The sequence below is a fragment of the Pantherophis guttatus genome, chromosome 18 (genome assembly GCF_059756535.1).
Source record: "Pantherophis guttatus breed Tessera chromosome 18, ASM5975653v1, whole genome shotgun sequence".
Classification (NCBI taxonomy): Eukaryota; Metazoa; Chordata; class Lepidosauria; order Squamata; family Colubridae; genus Pantherophis; species Pantherophis guttatus.
In genome coordinates, this window is record NC_142080.1 from 13838004 (window position 1) to 13859050 (window position 21047).

The window sequence follows — 21047 nt, forward strand, 5'->3', positions numbered from 1 at the left end:
TAAGTCCTACACCGTTCACCTGAGTTGAATGTACATACCCTCAAATTAAAGCTGACAGTCTGCAGTTAACGCACATTGTGTTTGTTTCATTCCAACTCCATTGTGGTGGTGTATAGAGCCAAAGATGTTAGAATTGTGTCGATGTCCCAATATTTCTGGACCTGACTGTATTTCTGGATTCACCCAATCATAAACTAAACATACAGACTGGAGTTGAGCAACTCACTGGCTGGCAACAATCTAACCTAAGAAATGCCTCTAAACCCTCTTTGGACTTTCCCTGTCCTCCTTTCTCCTCTCTTCAGCTTCAGTTTGGAGCAATTGGTTGAGAACTAAGGCCTGGGGCCCTTAGCTAACAAATGCCTGCTTTGTTGCAGCTGACAAGCTGGCTAATCGCTGGCTAATTCTTGGGGCAGAAGAGTTGGGTGTTTTTCTGGATCTGGGAGACCATGTTAGAATGCAACTATATCAGTTTTTAGTATACAAACTAAATAGCAATATAACAAGTGTGTGGATGGCAATAGAACAATGTTCTGTGAAAGAAGGGCCATATACTGTAGTTACAAAGGAAAACCTGATACATTATATCTATAAAAAGCTATTGCACATAGGGAAAAAGAAAGCCTGTATTAAAGTACTTAAAAAAACAAATGTGAGTTTATGGTTCAGCCCTTGTGCACTCTTGAAGAGCAAAATTGTTAAACTCTTTATCTTAACCCTAAGAAACAGCAGACAGCATGTTTCAGCCAAACAAAGCTTTAAAGGACTTGTTAATATAATATAACATAATTTAACATAACACAATATAAATACAATATAATACAATAATATATAACCTGGACTGTAGGGTTTAAAAAACACACTTCAGAAGCTTTGGGGAGCTTAATGATCTTTTAAATTTCTTTCTTATTTTAATCCAACAAAAAGAATTGAATGGCCCTGCTGGGACCCTCATTTGCTTATGGCCAAATAATACACATGGCGGTGATGTTATTTCCCAGACGATGTGTGCATAAAAGGCAACTTACAATTGTGCAATGAAAGAAACATATTCCCTCTTCTGTGGCTCCGGATGTGTTCGTGTGTATCTTTGTTGCCCTCTTGGAGGTGTCTGGATTTTTGCAACCAAATCCTGGTTCATGTGCTTGTATAAATTCAGATTTGCCTGCGTTTGCATTCTTTGGACTGATGTCCTTCCCCTTTGGGCCTTCTGCTCTGGCCCCCTACTCTCTCTTTGCATCCTCAAGGCTTAGAAGCAGGACTTTTTTTTTTTCAAAAAGAGAGAGAGAGAGAGTGTGTGAGTCAAGGCTGTTGGGCCTGGTGCCCCCAAAGATCTGGTGCTGTGCCTGCTCAGGCAACCACATCATCTCAGTCCCAGAAAAGGGGCCCCAACAGCTGTGAGCTTGGGGGCTGGCAAAGCCCCACTTTCCGGACCCTGCTGCTCACTTTCATGTCTGTTTGCTGCAAATGGCTGCCATCCCTGTCCTCTGTTTACCTAGTTATCTTGCAAGCAGGGGGAAGGGGTCTGGGAAGTGGGGAAACCTCTAACTCTGTTGCATAGTAATAGTTGCCATGGAGACCATTCCCTCTGCATCCTTGCATCCTGGCTGCCTGATGTTCCTCCTTTGGCCCTGTCTCTCCATAGGTTTGAGAGAGAGAGGCTAAGATGGGAGGGACACCTGCCTATCGTGGGAGGACAGGTGGGAAAGGTGCCTTGCTCTCAGCCCTCTCTCAAGGGCACCAGCAGAAAACGGCACCTGATGTCCCTCAGGGTAGCCTCAGGGGCCAGTGGGAGTGCAAGGAAAAGGTCCTTCCCACTTGCCACCCACTCCCCCCCCCGCAGCTCCTTGTGAGCCAGATCTTTCTTGGCAAACTAGGTCATGCTTTCTGCTCGTTTTCCCGAGCAGCACCCAATGTGCAAGTGCCTGCGGATGCCCGCCCTCTTTTCCGAAAAAGGTCCCTGCACTCCACTGCCAGCCTTCCCTGCCCTGGCACATTTGTCTTCCTTTTCCCAGGAAATGTTCTGCTGGGCACCCCTTCATCCTCCCTCCTTTCTGCTGCTGCAGCTGAGCAAGGCCTCGGCTTCAGCCCTTCCCTCTCCCTGAGCTTCCCCCTCCACTTCAGCAGGCCCTGGAGCTGACCTTGCAAGGCCTTGTGGGGTGGTCTGGGGCCTGGCCTGCGCTTAGCAAATGGACATCACTGGTTTTCCTAGCACGTGTGAAATGGCAGGCCAACCACATTCCAGCGTAGCTTGGGCCATTCCCAGAGGCTCTGACTCACGGCTCGGCTGAGGAACTGGTGGCCGCCTGGGATAGGGCGGCCGCCAGAGCCTTGGACCGTGTCGTGCCTTTGCGGCCTCTGACTCGGTGCCGTTCTCAACTGGCTCCTTGGTTCTCCGAGGAGCTGAGAGAGATGAAGCGCCGGAAAAGACGCCTAGAGAGCGATTGGAGGGCCAGCCGCACCGAACCTGACCGAACACTGGTGAGGTCTTATATCAAGACCTACCTAGTGGCAATAAGAGTGGCGAAATTTAATTATTTTTCCACTCTTACTGCATCTGCAGAGAACCACCCAGCCGCCTTGTTTAGGGTGACCCGCTCCCTACTGCAGGTAGGAGCGAGGGAGGATCCCTTGCAGGATAGAGCTGAGGATTTTGTGCAATATCTGCATGATAAAATTGCTCAGATTTGGGGCGGCTTGGACTCCAACTGGGTAGACTCGGACGGGATGATGGAGGTGAGTCTTGAGAATGTTATCTGGGAGGAGTTTGACCCTGTGACTCCTGAGGACGTGGACAGGATTCTGGAGAGGCTTAACGCTAAACACGTTTATTGGACCCGTGTCCCTCCTGGTTGGTGCTGGCCTCCTGGGAGGTTACACGAGGCTGGTTTCAGGAGATTATCAATGCTTCGTTGAGTGAGGGCGTCTTCCCATCTGCCCTGAAAGAGGCGGTGGTGAGGCCCCTCCTCAAGAAGCCTTCCCTGGACCCGGCTGTATTAGCTAATTATCGTCCTGTCTCCAACCTCCACTTCATGGCGAAGGTTGTTGAGAGTGTGGTGGCGAGACAGCTTCCTCGGTTCCTGGATGAAGCCATCTATCTAGATCCATGCCAGTCGGGCTTCAGAGCGGGTTACAGCACGGAAATGGCATTGATCGCATTGGTTGATGATCTCTGTAGGGCCCAGGACAGGGGTTGCTCCTCTGTTCTAGTCCTCCTAGATATCTCAGTGGCTTTTGATACCATCGATCATGGTATCATGCTGCGTCGGCTAGAGGGGGTGGGAGTGGGGGGCACCGTGTTACGGTGGTTCTCCTCCTTCCTCTCTGACCGTACGCAGTCTGTGTTGACGGGGGGCAGAGGTCGACCCCGAGGTTCCTCACGTGTGGGCTGCCACAAGGGTCAGTCCTCTCGCCCCTCCTGTTTAACATTTATGTGAAGCCGCTGGGTGAGATCATCTGTGGCTTTGGGGTGAAGTGTCAACTGTATGCCGATGACACGCAGTTGTACATTTCAACCCCAGGCCACCCCAATGATGCCCTTGACATGATGTCCCATTGTCTGGAGGCTGTGCAGATCTGGATGGGGAGGAACAGGCTCAGACTCAACCCCTCCAAGACTGAGTGGCTATGGTTTCCGAGGGCTCGCAACTTGGGCGTCCTCCTGGATTCACGGCTGTCTTTAGACGATCATATGATGGCCATGGCCAGGGGGGCTTTTTATCAGGTTCGCCTGATTTCCCAGTTGCGTCCCTTTCTGGATCGGGATGCCTTGCGCACAGTCACTCAGGCCGTCGTCATTTCCTGTCTGGACTATTGTAATGCTCTCTACATGGGGCTCCCCTTGAGGAGCACCCGGAGGCTCCAACTGGTCCAGAATGCAGCCGCGCAAATGATAATGGGGGCGACTCGTCGCTCCCATGTAACACCCCTCTTGCGCGAGCTGCACTGGCTCTCGGTGGTCTTCCGGGTGCGCTTCAAGGTGTTGGTTACCACCTGTAAAGCGCTCCATGGCTTAGGACCTGGTTACCTACAGGACCGCATTGTGCCATCGTCTTCCTCCCACCGACCGACACACTCCCACAGAGAGGGCCTCCTCAGGGTGCCATCGGTCAAACAATGTCGACTGGCGAACCCCAGGGGGAAAGCCTTCTCTGTGGGGGCTCCTGCCCTATGGAATGAACTGCCCCCGGACATACGAAGGATCCCCGACCTCTGCGCCTTCCGTCAAGCTCTGAAGACCCTATTATTTCAGCAAGCCGGTCTGACGGGATAAATGATTTTAAATTGGGTTTTAAAAGTGGTTTAAAATGGTTTTAATTGGAAGTTTTAATTTTGGCCAAAGATTGAATTGTTTTAATATGTTTTTTAAAATTTTGTCTTGCTTTTTTTTTTTTTTTTTTTTGCTTTAATTTATATGCCGCCCTTCTCCAGAGACTCAGGGCGGCTTACAATGCGTTAAGCAATAGCCTTAATGCTTTTGTATATTTATACAAAGTCAGCTTATTGCCCCCACAAACTGGATCCTCATTTCACCTACCTTAGAAAGGATGGAAGGCTGAGTCAATCTTGAGCCTGGTGAGATTTGAACTTGCAGTAATTGCAAGCAGCAGATGTTAATAACAGGGCTTAGTCCACTGTACTACAGGCTCTTGTTGTTTTATCATGGCTATTCACCGCCCTGAGTCCTTCGGGAGAAGGGTGGTATACAAATATAATAAAAACTAAAAAAAACTAAACTAAACTGCCAGCACAAAAGCCCAGGCGTATGTGATCTGGGACTTGATTGTATCTTCACATGCACCGCAGCTCCCAGCCAGGGACCACAAAGTAGCCTTCCCAGCTGGGTTTATTTCTGTGGGTGGCGCTGGCCTCCCAGGATGCTTTGCCTTCAGTGGGCTTCAGATGGGCTGGGCAAGACGCAGCAGGAGAGTCTACACTGGCTTGTGGTGAGCAGAGGGTTCTTCTGGATTCAGGACATGGAGGAGATGATGGGGGGGATTCTGGGGGGTCTCTTTGGCTCATAACCAACGGCTTGGATGCCGCCAGAGATCCAGTCTCAGCTGGAGGAAAAGTGCCTGGAGGGAAAGAATGGAGGGCCGGTTGCATTGGCTTTTTAGGGAAGGGGGGAAGATGATCAAGTGGCCAGGTACATTTGGGGCGGGGGTCCTTCTGGAACCCTCTGGAGTTTGGGGGTTCAAGTGGAGGCCAGCCCAACAGGCAAAGGTCTACTGGGCAGGCCCACTCCGGTGGGCTTGGGGACAGTGAGGGATTTGACCTCTGACCTCCCAGGCGCAAAGGTGGCTGCCTCTCGGGGCCTCTGGTTCTTTCAGAACGCCAAGCGCCCATGTGCCTGTTTTGAAAGAATCACAAACCACGAAGTGATTGTTGGTTGTGGCTCTTTTGTGCCTGCACAGGCCAGGTGTGTACAGTTTGCACTTCCTGTTGTGCTGTTCTAGGGCTGAAGTGTTGTGAGTGGAAACTTTCCTTCCACTTCCCTCCCTCCCTTCCTGGGGAGGAGAAAAGGGATGGTGGCGCCTCTGACCTTCCCCTGCATCAGAGGCCCCTCTGTCCTCTCGGGAACCATAGAGTCCGAAGGGACTTCAGACCTAATCAAGCCCAGCTGCTGCTCACTTATTCTGTTGTATCTTTCGCTACCATTGTGTTGTATTAATTACTTTAATTATTCCTTTTGATTTTGTAACATGTTGCTGTTCATTGACCAAGCAAATATTATTGATTGGTTGATTGATTGAAGGACTCAAGAAGTCATCAAGTCTAAACCCCTTCACTGGACCATGTCCAATAGCCTCTCTTTGAAAACTGATCAACTTTTAGTTATCCTATTTTTAATGTTTGCATGCGGGCATCTTTTTGCATTCCTGAATGTGTTGGTTGCACTGGACTGACCTTGGCCGACCTCAGAGGAATTGAATGGGGTTCAGGACTGCATGACAGAAAATCTCAGACTGAGAACGAAGCTCGGGAAGGAAACCAGGCACGCCTGACTTGATGGAGACTTGGCTAAGTGTGGAGCTGTGGGGCTTTTTCCAGGCAGGGGACCCTCTCCTCTCCTGCTCCCCCTCCATGGCTTGGAGGAGGAGAGAGACCCAATTGCTTCCTGAAAAAGACAGGTGGGACGTTGGGAGGTTGTCTTGCAGCTGGCTGTGCACGCAAGTCAGGCCATGGCGGAGGGGCTGCCTTTCTTGGACTCAGAAGGCACTTCCGCTGTGCTGCCAATTACCCAGAGCAGCTGAGCTCCTGAGAAGATACGCAAGAAGAGGAGTTCAGGGCGAAATTCTGGTATTTCTAGGGAGAATCAGAAGGAAAAGCAACCTCCTGTTAAGAAGTAGCAATTGGAAGTTGTTGGGGTGTGTGCCCCCCCCCCAACGCCCGGCTTTCCACTTCCTGGGGTGTTTTAGGGGGGAGGATTTTATCAGGAACCTGCTGTAAGATTGTCAGGGGCGGGAAAGGGGGTGAACTGTGCACATGGTGTTTTTCCTTGTGTGTAAGTGTGTACTAGGATCCCCAGCTAATTTTAAAGGAATTCAAAGGGGGGAGAGAGATGCAGGTATTGCAGCCCCAGAGAGTTTGGCTCTAGAGATCACCTCACACCCAGCCAAGCCATGATTTTTAACCTCTTCTCCTCCCTTCTGTTTCCTTGCAGGGCTCCTGATCTCTTTTTTATGACTCCCCGTCTGGATTTATACCGAATGGAATATCATGAACTGAAGAAATTTACCTTTCTGTTTTTGCTTTCTTAAATTTTTTTCTACTTTTTTTTTCTTTTTATTAAGAAAGCTTTTTTTTTTTTGGATGATAACACTTTGAATTTTTTTCCCCTTTTAATCTTTTTTGAAATAAAAATTGAGTCACCTCATCTTGTGAGAAGATGGGGAGGAAAAAGATCCAGATCCAGAGGATTACGGATGAAAGGAACCGGCAGGTCAGTCGCATGAAGTGGCTTTATTTGTCTGTGTCCTTAACTGATCCCAATTGATTCACAGTGGCCTCTGCCTTCTTGCTGGTAAAGCAAAGGGGATCAAAGCCGGGGAGAGGCTTGGCGTGCCTGGCTGTGCCTGGTGGGCTTCTGGTGATCTGAGGCACCCAGAGGACCATCTTTGGGGGTTGGGGGAGGGGGTAGGTGTGTCTCTGCATTTTAGGATCACAAGGCTCTGGGATGTCTAGGGCCAGACCCCTTGAAGACCCCACCCAGACTCATTTCCAGGGGTTGGCGTCCTTTCCTGCTATTTCTGGGTCTGGCAGCTGCTTTCCAACCCTTCTCCTTCTGGCTGGGGACTACATCCCTGGCTGTCTTCTGGTTCTCGTTTTATTGGACCACTGAGCATGGTGACGCTCAAGGATATGGCCTGGAAAGCCATTCCTGCTCTCGCTCATCTGGCTTGTAAATAGAGATCTTCAGGGTTTTCAGCTTCTTCCTCAAAGTTCCTGGGCATCCATCCATCCAAATTTAGGATTAGGATCAAGGAAGCAGTTTCCACTGAGGCTGCTTGATGTCATGACTGATACAGGCTGTTCTTTCCAACTTCATGTCCAACTTTGCGAGGAACCCCCCAATTCAGACCTACTGAAACCAAGAGTTAAATCAGCATTTCTGACGTCTTTTGGAATCTCTGGGTGGGGAAGACGATAGGATGGTTCTAAACTTAGCTTCCCATATTTCTGCTTTGAAGTAAATGAGGAAACTCTGGGCTTGCAGTTGTTGGATTTCTAAGGATTTGTGGATTTCCATGGGGTGGGGGTGGGGATCAATCCTATCCTGGTATTAAAGGGGAAACAGATTCCCAAATTGACCTGGGAAACTCAAACCATCACTTCCAAGCAAGCACTGGCTTTCCTTCGATTCCCTTGAAGCAACGCAGAGGATGACTGGAGTGCCAATGGAGAAGTATGGCCTCTTGGGAGGCCACTTCAGGCGCTGAAGTTAGCAAAGGAGTTTTCTCTGCCTCCGTGACATCTTAGCAGTGGCTGGGTTTGTACAGTCCCAAATTCGAGTTAATCAACCTGCTGCTTGTGTTTGCATCATGTGCTATGGCCACATCCTTCCCTGCCCTTTGGGGATCAAGGTCTGAGAGTGACCCCCTGGTGGCCGATGGCCTGTTCGGATTTCCAGCTGCCTAGCAGGTCTGCTCCCTTGGTCCCCTCTGCTCAGGGCGACCTGCAAATCCTATTAGGAGACATGAAGAGTCTCCTTCAGCCGAGCCCGCCCAGCGGGCAAACGTGGGGAGAGGCCCGGGTGGGCTGGTTGGCACTGGGAGCAGGAGGGGCTTGGGATGGGAGACCATCAGAGAGGAATGCTTATGCAATTGGACACCCCCTTCAGTCTGTTTCCTGGAAGGTCCCCTGTGTGCCCAGCGGGTGCTCTTAGAGGGTCCCAAATGTCTCTGTGTGATGTGCCCCCATTTTCACCCCTCCCCCAGTGCTCTGAAATCTCTTTCAATCCAGTTGGACTCCTGAGGTGGTCAGTCTTGAATCTGAACAAAATCTCCAACCTTCCTTCACCCATTGGGCCCCCAACTCCTGGCTTCCTGAACATCTAGAGGCCCCATTTCAGTGGGCAGCTGAACTCCCAGGAAAAGCTGCATTGGGTGGGGTGGGTTGAGCAGAGGAAGGAGGCAACAGCAACCTTGTAATATAAGTATGAAGTATTGAAAAAAAAGATTGTTATTTTGAGGAGAAATGCTACATTCATGTGCAAATGTATGTGGATTTGAATCAATCAATCAAAAGTCCCACGATTGACTGACTGACTGAACGTTCTTGATCATGTTTCTCAGCATTCTGCAGTGATTTGGAGTAGGAGTGTGCAGAATTTTTTTTTTTTTGAAAAATATTTTTTTATTTTTTAAAAAAACAAACACATAAAATACATCTTTTAAGAACGGTCTTGATCCAGTCATAAATAGGTACAATCGCTTACACTTCTCTTCCAAGCTCTATTCCAAATTTTTTCTAATACATCTTTTAAAATTAAAAGTCAAAACATAAATTTTTAACACAAATTCTAATGTCTTAATCTAAACCATTCTATTGTTTTACCACAAATCTTAATTTCCAAATAGACACAACTTTTTATATCCATTTATTTATTTATTTATTTATTTATTTATTTATTTATTTATTTATTTATTTATTTATTTATTTATTTATTGGTTCAATTTATATGCTGCCCTTCTCCGGAGACTCAGGGCGGCTTACAATGCGTTAAGCAATAGCCCTCATACTTTTGTAGATACCTGCTTAGTAGGGCTTTCAGGCCCCCCCAAGTGGTGTTCTTTTTTATACAAAGTCAGCTTATTGCCCCCACAATCCGGGTCCTCATTTTACCTACCTCTAAAGGATGGAAGGCTGAGTCAACCTTGAGCCTGGTGAGATTTGAACTTGCAGTAATTGCAGGCAGCTGGTGCTATTTAACAGCACTTTAGTCTGCTGTGCCACCAAGGCTCATTCTTTTTAAATCAAAATTCTATCTAGCTCATTACATCTTTCAACATTAAAATCAAAACACAAATTTTTAAGAAATATTCTAACCTCTTAATCTAAGTATTTGCCTTACTATTTTATCACCACAAATCTTAATTTCGGCCGAAATATTTAATAATTTTAAGGGATTTTTAATATTTGTATTGTCTGTATTTTATCTTGGCTGTTCACCGCCCTGAGTCCTTCGGGAGTAGGGCGGTATAGAAATTTGATTAATAAATAAATAAATAAATAAATAAATTTCCAAATGTATACAATTCTATTTTTATTTCAATTTATAAATCAAATTTCTTTCTGCATTCTTTAATCTCTAGACCCATTTTGGCAAATCTTTAAATCTTAAAACTTATTAATTTACACTTAATTTTCTTGAACTTATCATCTATTACACTTTTCATTTTACACAGATTCATTTCATACTCATTCCACTTCATTTTAATTGTCTTCCAATATATTCTTTTTCACGCTGTATCTATTGTTTTAATTAATTTCCAACATTTTTACATTCAAATTATTTCCGACATATCCTCCTCCATACCTCACTATTATTTGGGTAATTCCCAGCATCTTATTTTAGCTGTTTTCCAGCATATTCTCCTCCACACCTAGATCTATTGTTTGGCTGATTCGCAGCATCTTTTATTTTGGCTGTTTTCCAGCATATTCTCCTCAATACCTCCAACTATTGTTTGGCTGGTTTCCAGCATATTTTAATTTGGCTGATTTCCAGCATATTCTCCTCCACATCTCCAACTCTTGTTTGGCTGGTACCTAGCATTTCTTGTTTTGGCTGTTTTCCAGCATATTCTCCTCCACCATTTCTATTATTTTGGCTGAGTCACAGCTTGTGTTATTGGCTGCTTTTCAGCATATTCTCCTCCATATCTCCACTTGTTTGGCTAATTTTCAGTATATTTATCCATTATTTAACTTTTTCCCAACATACTCTTCCTGGGTGATTTCCAACATGTTTCTTAATATTAATCATTTCCAAAACAAATTAAACTCAGTCTTATTTTGCTACTTAAATCTTTGTATCTTAATTTATCATCCAATTAATACATTAATCATTCATATTTAATCATATTTACCATTCTCAATTTTGTTTACAATTTGAAATTGAAACATATTACATCAAACATATTCTCCACATATTCTCCCATAATCTAATAAATTTTCTTAAATTTATCTAATATTAATATATACTCTTATTCTTTCACAACAATATCGTTTTTGTCCACCTTTACATCAATTTTCTAGTTTAATTACCTTGTTTTATTTTCCATCTTTATTACTCTATAAGCACCTCCTGTTTGTATTTAAAATTCATTTAAACATTTAAGCATTCCGTTTTCATTTTATATATTTTATTTCTTCATTTCCCTATCTGTCCATAATATTCCACTTCAGATTCAGTATTGCCATATTTAAAACTCTATATGTCATTTTAATTCTTTGTAACTTCTATTCCGTATAAAATCCATCAGCTTCTCTTCTTTTGTTCCTGCGCCAGTTAGTTTCAGTTTTACTAGTCCTGTTATATTTCCTCTTTCTTTCCACCTATAAAGCCTCCTATAGACAGAATCGGAATCTCCAAGATCAAATCCATAGTCATTTTCAAAGTAATCCAGAATAAATGGCAAGTCACAATGTTTCTTTTTCAAGCAGAAGACAAATCGCTACAATCCACTTCATTCTTAGGAGGATGTTGGCTAAATCCCACGGCCGCCCCCTCTGGCTTGTCTAGGGTGGGGCCCATTTCACACGAGGCAAAGAATGCCATTGGTTGAGGGTGTCCTTGGAAACAAAGGAGGGTTGGCAGGGTGTATGCTTTTAAGAGGGAGACCCTCCGACCCACAGCTCAGGCCTTGGGCTCTCACCCACAGTGAGAGCTTTTCAATGGGGCCAGGGGTTCCTGTGGTTCCTGGGCCACAGTGAAGGATGGGGGGGGGGAGGGAAAAATAGCCCAGTTATTCAAATACTAAATCTTTTTTTTTAAAAAGCAGAGAAAACTTGCTGGGGTCAAATGATAACTTGCTCTGTTGGAAAAGAAATATTGGGTAGGAGAAACAAGATTCAGGGCTCCCTGGGGGTGCGCATGGCTGCTCAGTGACTTCTGTGGTTGGGGTGTAGAGGTGTTGGGGGACACGGGAGCATTTGTGATTTCTCACCATGATGAAGGAGCAGCGTAGATTTGTGGTTGTGGGTGAAGGAGGGCTTAAGGCTAAGGCCCAGGGCTGGGAGTGTGAACAAGAGGCAGAAGCTTCCTTATGGGCAGTGATTAGAGTACAAATTCTGCCCACTGCCAAGAATTTGATCCTGACCGGCTCAAGGTTGACTCAGCCTTCCGTCCTTCTGAGGTCGCTAAAATGAGGGTCCAGGTTTTTGGTGGCAATTCACTGATAGTTATAGACTGCTTAGAGAGGGATGGAAAGTACTATGAAGCGGTACATGTAGTCCTTGATTTATGACCCTAATTGAGCCCAAAATTTATATTGCTAAGTGAGAAATTTTTAATTGGGTTTTGCCCCATTTTACAACCTTTCCTGCACATTTGTTAAGTAAATGTCTGGAGTTGTTAAATTAGTAACCCTGTTGTTAAGTGAATGTGGCTTTCCTATTGACTCTGCTTGTCAGAAGGTCCCCAAAGGTGATTACATGACCCCGGGGCACTGCGACTGTCATAAATGTGAACCAATTGTCAAACATCCAAATGAAAATCACATGACCATGGGGATGCTGCAACAGTCATAAGTGTGAAAAATGGTCATAAGTCATTTTTTTCAGTGCCGTTACAACTTTGAACGGTAACTGAATGAACTGTTGTAAGTCGAGGATTACCTGTATATAAGTCTAAGTGCTATTGCTATCCTTCCTAGATGGGCCATCAGCCAAGGGGAAGAGATTGGATGGACCCGGCCCCCTTCATGACTGATGAGAAGAGCGACCCAGATGTGTCCCTGCTGGCTGGGCACTGAGAAGTGTGTGTGTGTGTCCTTGGAAATGTGCCCAGCCAGGTTTCAGGGGCAGCATAGTCCTAGAGCAGGGCAGGGCAGGGGCTTTGATGACCCAAGAGATGCCGGTGGCCTTCAGAGATCCAACTGCTCTGTGGAGAAATGGGCGTGAGGGGACCGAATGGCTTTGCTGGGACTGCACCTGCCTCCTCCCCTCCCTGAGCTGCTGGCTCCATCCGTGGCTGGCTCGGCAGTGCAGGGATGGTTCAGCTTATGGTCTCTGGGGGCTTCAATCTGCCTTCCTGGAGGTGGGTCTGAATAAGAACGGCAACTGTGGACTTGATGAAACATGGGTGGTGGGGGTGTTGTCACACATCAAATCTAGTTTTTCTCTTCCGGCAGAGGCAACCTCTGGAATGAGAGGAGGTTGCTATCAATCCCTTGCCCTAGGCAGATGTTTCCTCTTGCCTTCCAGTTCTCTCTGGCTGCCCTCTTGCAGGAAGGAGGAAGGTGCTGCTTGATAGAACCACCCCAAATGTTTGATGGACCCTGTAGAAGGAGCCTGTCCTCAAGGTCCCCTGACTGATCCCCTGTGTGGCTTGGAATCAGTGGGTGGATCATAAGGTGCTTAGGTGGATTCTTGCTGCTTACTGATCGCAGAGAGCCCCTCATTTTGGGAGGAGGTGCCGGGCTTGAAATATGGGAAGAGACGTCTAGAGAGCAAATCTGACCAAGCGGCTCTGGGAGCCTCCATTGAAGGTGACTCGATGGCAGTCAGAGCAGCAAAATAGATTCCTCTGCCTTGTGGTATCTTTAGGCTGCCGGCCAGCAGCTTTGACTAAGGTGACCTGGTTATTCTTGGGTAGGGAGGGGCTGGGAAGCCCCTGCAAGGTTGCTGCGGATAAAGTCCCTGGGATCCGCTCTGAGCTGGATTATCTGGACCCTTTCTGGTGATCGGTGGCAGGCAGGGGATTTCTGTCCTGCCCCCCTGGCAGAATGGAGGTCTTCAGAGCTACACACCGTGGGATCCTGGAGAGGTTCAGGGGCTCAGGTGGGGAATGGGAGGCCAGTGCTCCCTCCTTTCTTCAGGCGCCTTTGGGGGAGAAGCCCCAGAGCTTCCCTCTTTTTCCCTCTTTGCTTAACCCCCCATGAAGCTGCTGAGTTTAGGGCCCGTCCTTCCCAAAGACAGCCAGGCATGGGCTCTGCTCATGGGACACTTCCGCCCCATGGGCCTCGCTCACTTGCTCCTGGGAATCTTCTGGGTGGAAATTCAAGCTGCTGGAGAGCTCCTCCCAGGCCCTGGAGGCCACAGGCCTGCCTCTCTCTGCCGTTCTCCCCCTGAGTTGCTCAGGTCCCTTTCTGGGCTCTGTCCAGCGACTGCACTCGGCCGTGTCTCTGCCCTTTGCCCTTTGGAGCAAGTCACCCAGAGGCCGGGACAGCTCTGGCCCTCTTAGCTCCTTATGGGGCCTGGGAAGCCCCCACGTGTTTTCCCTGCACCAGATCGGGCCGACAACTGAGCCCACCTTGTGGTGAGTGGGAAGGTTTGATATTCCCAGCCCCTCAGTTTATGCAGGATGGGTAGGTTGGATCACAGTTGGAGAACTGCTCAGTTTGGGTTGTCTTTTGCTGGTTACTTTTACTGATATTCAGCACCCAGAATAATGTATTTGCAATTGAGTTTCAGCCTTCCATCCTTTCGAGGTAGGTAAATTGAGGACCCGGATTGTGGGGGCAATAAGCCAACTTTGTATAGAACAACACCACTGGGGGGGGGGGGCGAAAGCCCTAATAAGCAGATATATTCAAAAAAGTATGCAGGCTATTGCTATAATGCATTGTAAGCCGCCCTGAGTCTCCGGAGAAGGGAGGCATATAAATCAAATTTAAAAACAAACAAACAAACAAACAAACAAATAAATAAATAAATAAATAAATCTTTGCAGAGTTCCTGGGAGCTGTGAAAAGCATAGAAAATACTTGGCAGGCTGGGATGTTCTTAGGAGTCCTGAATGAATTGAGGTTCCCCTGTGAAATAGGGCCCTGCCGCTGCTATGGGAGGCCCCTGCAGCCAGCCCCTTTCTCTCTCTTCCTGTCAGGGCAGAGCTGGGGGGAAGGGAAGGGCTCCCCAGCTACGAGCATTGGGTTCCAGTGGTGCAGCTGCTCCTTGCAGCTGGTCACCTGCCTCCCAGGTCCAGGGGAGACATCCGTCCTGCAGGTGGCTGCCCTAGTTGACCTCCCTGCTCACCGCACAGCAGAAGGGGGGAGTGCACCCACCGGCCTCCTCTGTACCAGTCTGGGTAATTCTGGGCCCAGCTTGGAGGGTGGCACCTTGGAAGTGGGATGTCCTGGGAGGGCAGATCCTGGAGATGATTGCATGGACCACCTGGCTTCAGTGGGCATCTTGGCAAGATTAGCGTCTAATCCTCTCTCAGCCAGAGGGGGCTGAACTGCAGCAGGTCCTCACCGCTGGCATTCCCCCAGAAAGGAGGCCTTAGAGGAATGAGCGATGGGCCTTTCCTGGAGGGCAGGGGCCCTGGGGGTGGGAGGGACAGGAGTTTCCATCTCATTGGGGCAGACGTGGCGCCTGCCACCCCAATGACATTTGCAGGAGTCACAGAGCGGATGTTGTGGCAGCAGATTCGCCCGTGGTCGGCCTTAGCACTTCTGAAAGGCAGTGGGGCGTTGTGACCGTGCCTCCCAGCACAGAGCTTATGTCCCAGAGGAAGAGGATTTGATGGCCCTCTTAGACTTAAAAGGTTAATGCCTCCAGATGAGGATCTGAAGCCTGTCCTGGCTGAAAGGGCAGGCAGAGGGAGAGATGCCCGCTCGGTTCCTAGCAGGGTCCAGGGGTCTCGTTTTGCAAAGACCCCACTGGCCACCAAAATTAGCCCAGCTGACCTGAAGGAACGATTCCTTAGGAAGTGAAAGGCAGAAGAGCAGGAAGCTCCCTAGGAGCTGGGTTCAAATTCCCTCCTGGCTGAGCTGCAAGATTGGTTGGCTCTTCCTGGAATCTATGACTGAATGAACCAGACCGCATGAATGTTGCCCCGCCGGGAGGCCCTGCTCCGCTCCCCAAACTTTCAGGGCCCACACCCCAGTGATGGCAAGGGGGGGTGGGAGGGGGGTGCCTCCCTGACTCGCCCATTCCTTTATTGTGTCATGGAATTAGGAAACAGAGTGGCTGCAAATACGTAAATAGGGACAGGAGTACACCAGAAGCTTGTTGCTGGAATTCCATAGTTTTTAAGCTGCCTTATTTGTCCTCCTTTTGATTGGTTGATGGTGGACTTGCAACCCCTTGTGCCTTAATGTCACATTCCTCTGCCGGGTTGTGCTATTGTCTCCCAAACAATTGTGCAAAGCAGAAATCAATTTCAAAGTAATGCATTCTGAAGCCTTGAATGTTCTATAGCAAAATAATGTCTGGATGCAACATTTTTGGCTGTTCAGTACATTCACGCTGCCTGCAGGCGGCCATTCCTCTCTGTCTGGTTTGTTTTGTCATTCCTGCCCTGGCTGAATCTAGTGGGTCTCTTCTCTCGGCCCACCTTCCACGGGCTGCCTCTGAACCCAAAGATGCTCCCCACCTCCCCAGCCCTGCCGTTTTAGTGTGGCGAGACTGATGGATGCTTTTCCCAGGGGACAATTTGGGGTTGTTTAGAGTCACAGAATCTTAGGGCTGGAAAGGACCTCAGAGATCATCCAGTGCAACCCCTAGCCCAAGCCAGGAGTCCTTATACCAGCCCAGACAAATGGATATCCAAGCTTTCCTTGAAAACTTCCAGCAATGGAGCACCCAGGGATTAGGAGCACTCATGCTCATTCAATTGGGCTCCCCCAATTCTTTTGGGGTGAAGTCAAGAGCTGGAGAGCAGGCTTTTCCTCTGGACCCAGGAGATTCAACCAGGTGGAATTGCTGCCTATGTGACTCTGACAAGGGAAGGAAGGAGGAAGAGAGGAACTGTTTGGGGCTGTTCAGTTTTGCAAGGGGGTGGGGAGCAGAATTCACATCTCTTCCATGGTGCCCACCGGTGGGCAGGCCTGGCTTGGTGATGCTTCAGTTGCTTTTCTGTGATATCTGGAGATATCTCCGGTGGGTGCTGAAGGTTTGCCTTGTGCTGGCTGGTGCATTTACACTGCACTCCTCGCCAGGAATCACAATGGTTGCCCACCATTGTGTGTGTGTGTGTGTGTGTGTAGGAAAGGGCTTACTCTGGGCCATCTAACTCCCCCTTTCCACCATCTTCCATCAGAATCAATCTGAATAGAGGTGGAAGAGACCTTGGAGGTTTTCTAGTCCAACCCTCTGCTCAAGCAGGAGAACCTACACAATTTGAGACAAATGGCTGTTGTCTCTTCTTAAAAACTTCTAGTGATGGAGCAGCTCAGTGGTGGGATTCAAATTTTTTTACTACCGGTTCTGTGGGCGTGGCTTAGTGGGCGTGGCAGGGGAAGGATACTGCAAAATCCCCATTTCCTCCCAATCAGCTGGGACTCGGGAGGCAGAGAATAGATGGGAGTGGGGCCAGTCAGAGGTGGTATTTACCAGTTCTCTGAACTACTCAAAATTTCTGCTACGGGTTCTCCAGAACTGGTCAGAACCTGCTGAATACCACCTCTGGAGCAGCTGCAACATCTGAAGGCCAGCTGTTCCACTGGTTAATTGTTCTAACTGTCAGGAAATTTCTCCTGAATATTCCAGCTTGCTTCTCTCCTTGATTAGTTTCCATCCCTTGTTTCTTGTCTTGCTTTCTGGTACTTTGGAAAATAAGTTGACCCCCTCTTCTTTGTGGCAGCCCCTCAAATACTGGAATCCTGCTATCATGGCATTCCTAGTCCTTCTTTTCTCTGGACTGGCCATACGTAGTTCCTGCAACGTGTTTTAGTTTCCAGGTCTCTAATCTTCCCAGTTGCTCTTCTTTACACTTTTTCCAAAGTCTCAACATTTTTTGTGTAGTATGGTGGCCAAAACTGGATGCAGTGTTCCAGGTGTGGTCTTACTAAGGTTTTATAAAGCAGTACTAATACTTCCCGTGATCTTGATTCTATGCCTCTGTATATACAACCAAGGATTATGTTAGCTTTTTTGGCTGCAGCAGCACACGGCTGGCTCATATTTAAGTGATTGTCCTTCTCACAGTTACAGAAACCCCCCCGCCCCCCGCCCAGTTTTTGCTGTGAATTTTTGACCAGGCAGGCTGCTGGTAGTTTGCTGATGCTACAGAGATGCAACTTTCCTGGGGCCCAGCAGCATTCGGGGTCTGATGAGCCCCCGAGGATGGGCGATTGCTTTCTTCTGTCACGCTCTAAAGGAGTTTATTGTTGCCAATGTTTGGAGGAGTTTGGGAGCCTCCCCATAGGCCTGGGGTCTTGGTTTGTGCGGCTGTCCATAGGGGAAGATGGGCTTCTGGCTGGTGCAGCTGACTAGAGGCGCTGCCTGCCTTCCTTCCTGCTGGCATGGCGAGGCCCTGAAGTGGGTGCCAGGGCTTTTCACAGCGGGGAAAATTCGTTCAAATATGGGGAAAGTGTACAAGAGATGGTGCAGGGACTGGAGGGAGGAAGAAACGGGTGGAAGCGGAATTTTCTTCCTGATGCATCACCTCTGCCCCCTTCTTCAGATTTCCCCTCGCAAGACGTCCCAGGGAGGCCTCACTTGAAGCCGATCCCTTCTGTCCCTGCCCCATCGCCACCACATCTGCAGCGTGGGGTGGTTGGTGCCTGGTGCATGCCAGCCTTTCAGGTTTTCGGCCAGGCCTGCACATGAAGTGCTTTGAGTGCTGCAAACTCTGCACATAGGCAGACACAGGCTGATTCAAAGAGGGATGCCGTGTGGTTTTTATGCCTTCCGCCAGCAGCTGCTTTAGAGGAGGTTTTATCTCGTGGGTTCAGTCCTGCAGGAACAGGCACTACCCCTTGGGGCCTCCCAGGGTGCCTGGCCCACTCTGCCCCTTCGCCTCCTTTGCCCGGCCTTTTTGGCTCTCGTGCTGCTGGGTTCCCAGGCAATGGGGGAGGGGAGAGAACCGGATGAAAAAAATCTTGCTACAAACATCTGTGCCTCCACATTATGTTTGTGGTTTTTTCTTTCATGGCATCTGTACACACATTTGTTTATTATTTATTTGTTTACGGTGGTTTGTTAGTAGTTCAGTTGCAAATGGCTCTGAGTAGCTTTAACCAAGCCATGAAAATGTTAAAATGGCAAAGCCACGGAGGAGGCCCCCGTTGAGAGGGGCCTGCAGAAGCCCCTCTCTTGGTGAGAACCATTCAAGGAGTCTCAAAGGGCCTCACAACCTGATCTTAAAGGAAGGCTCTGAAAAGTACAGGAGCTGATTTGGGGGGAGCCAGAACTCCCTGTGTTGCTGCAAATGCGTGCCGGATGAAGCCTCCAGTTGTCCCTGAGTCCGACCGTGTCCAAAGCCAGCGTCAGGCAGCTCTTCCTCCTCCCGTCATTTGGCCAAAGTCTACTTGGGGGCAGAGAAGGAGCCGAAGAGAGGAATGATCCTCCTTTTAAAATAAAGAGCCAGTCGTGCGGCCGTTTCAAGGCCGTGGAGCCATGGCAGCATCTCCCCCCTTCAACCCAAGAGAGGCTCTGGGCTGAAAGAGTCCCAAGGGCATCACCACGTCCCTCCGTCCAGGCATGGCCTTGTGCCGTAAGGCTGGTCGTACGAGACCCACCGACCCATGGCAGGTACAAATCTTGTCCCAGTGAGCAGCCAAGGGAAGCTGGCGGCAGGCATGGCTGCCTCCCTCGGAAGACGGGGCCAGAGGACTGTCCTTGGGGGTGACAGGTTTATGGGGCCTCCTGCAGGAGAGAGCGAATGGGCCAAGAGCCTCCGCAGCTGAAAGAGACCCGGGACGGGCGAGGGGAGGGGAGTCTCACCTGAAGGGAAGGCCAATTCCTCTCCTCAGCTGCAGACACCTCCACCCCCCCCCCCCGGGGGAGACGACAGCCAGATGGGTCACTCTCAGATTTTGAAATGTAACTTTAATGTGACATTTTTAAATCCATGGGGAGTGAACAGAAACAATCTGTCCCAAAGGCTTGGTTCCTTTGCAAGCCCAGGTCTTGCGATGAAAGAGGGGTCCTCTCATGTGGAGAGCAACCCCCTCTGGATTTTCTGGGTAGGGGTCTCCTTGTCCTGCGCCCACCCCCCTGCAACTGGGCCCCTGAGGGCCAGCCATGCTTGGGAGGGAAGGGGTGACGGGCTGGCTTTTCTCCTGTGCTACTCCCAGCACCTAGAGGAGCCCCAGCTGGGCTGGTGGGGCTGAGCAAGGGCCTGTTCTCCCCTTCCAGAGACTGAAGCCAGAGGAGAGTGCCATGGGCAGCTGAGGGAAGGGCCGTGTGGGGCATCCTGGAGAGGCATGGGCCCTCCTGGCACTTATGCTCCCCCCCCCCCGGATCCGGGAACGAAGGTATTGGGAGTCGGAAGGCTTCATCCAGATGAGAAGGCTGCTTCCTGGCAATTGGGCATCTGGCATTTCCTGGGGGGAGGGCACCTCCTTTTCCACAAAATCCTTGTAGCTTCAGGGCACACAAAGAGGCTGCCCAGGACGCAAAGCAGGGCGAGGCTTCCTGGCTTGAGGAGACGGTATTTGAGGGCCAGATTCAGCAGAGGCTGCTCCTATTGTAACCACTGCTAGGAAAGCTGGGCTCCAGCTGGGGTGGGCATTGGGTTGCTTGGCTTTGCCAAGGATCTGGCCCTTCCGGCTTCCTCTCCCCCGTCCCCCAATTCCCTGCCCAGCTTTTGGGAAGTCAGCGTAATCCTGCCCTTGCTCAGCAGCCTTACCCTGGGATGGCAGGTCGGAGAAGGGAAGCGGCTGCCTGTCGCTGAACTCCCAGGGCTCTTGCCCACCGCTGCTGCCACCACAGAGCCTGGCCACGTGACTGCCCAGCAGAGGAAGACCCAAGCTGATCCCTCTTCCTCGGTGGGGGGGTGGCGGGGAGGCACGGGGGGGGTGTCCTTCAGCATTCCGGTGGATGAAAGGCGATTAGGACTCAATCTTATTAACCACTTTGCAGCCTCTGCAAAGACACAGAAGGGGGACCAGTCCTGTCTCCCTCCCGCCACTCTGCTCCAAGGCCGCCTGGCCCTCCCCTCCCTTGCAGCTGGGGAGCCAACTCTCGCCTCCTGGCCTTTCAGAAAGTGGGTGCCTCCTCGGATGGATTAGGAGGCCTCCATAGAGCCAGATCAAGAACCAAGGAAGGCTGCTGGGAGGAAGGAGGAAGGCACGAGGGAACTGCAGCCATCAGGGTTGGATCACTGGCAGGAGAGATCAAATTGGTTGAGATCATGTGGGCCGGGCTGATCCCAAAGCCCCCCATTTATGCTAAGGAGAAAATGCTTTTGCTTTTTTAAAAACGAGGGCAGAAGCTTGGAACAAGACTGGGAAGAGAAATGGGGTTTATTCCATGTCTCCAGAAGCCTCAGAATTAATTGCCAGAAATCTCCAGAGATCTGGAGGAAAAGCCCAGGATTAGTTGAGACAGAGGGAACTTTTTTTAGGACTTCTGTATTCTCTTTGTACAAGTTCAGTAATTGTATATTTTATGCAACTTGGATCTCTTGATGACAGAGGCCAGCATCATTTTAT

The 21047-nt window shown here is 49.2% G+C and overlaps 1 protein-coding gene across 4 annotated transcripts in view; it reads left to right on the forward strand.

Moving 5' to 3' along the window:
- The window catches only part of MEF2D (myocyte enhancer factor 2D), an 86809-nt gene that overhangs the window by 40591 nt on the left and 25171 nt on the right, over positions 1–21047 (forward strand). For all 4 annotated transcript variants that reach the window (XM_034427016.3, XM_034427017.3, XM_034427011.3 and 1 more), the window contains exon 2: positions 6665–6943. In XM_034427016.3, the coding sequence (XP_034282907.1) occupies positions 6890–6943 (54 nt within the window). In that variant the 5' untranslated portion in view covers positions 6665–6889. The remainder of the gene's footprint in view (positions 1–6664; positions 6944–21047) is intronic.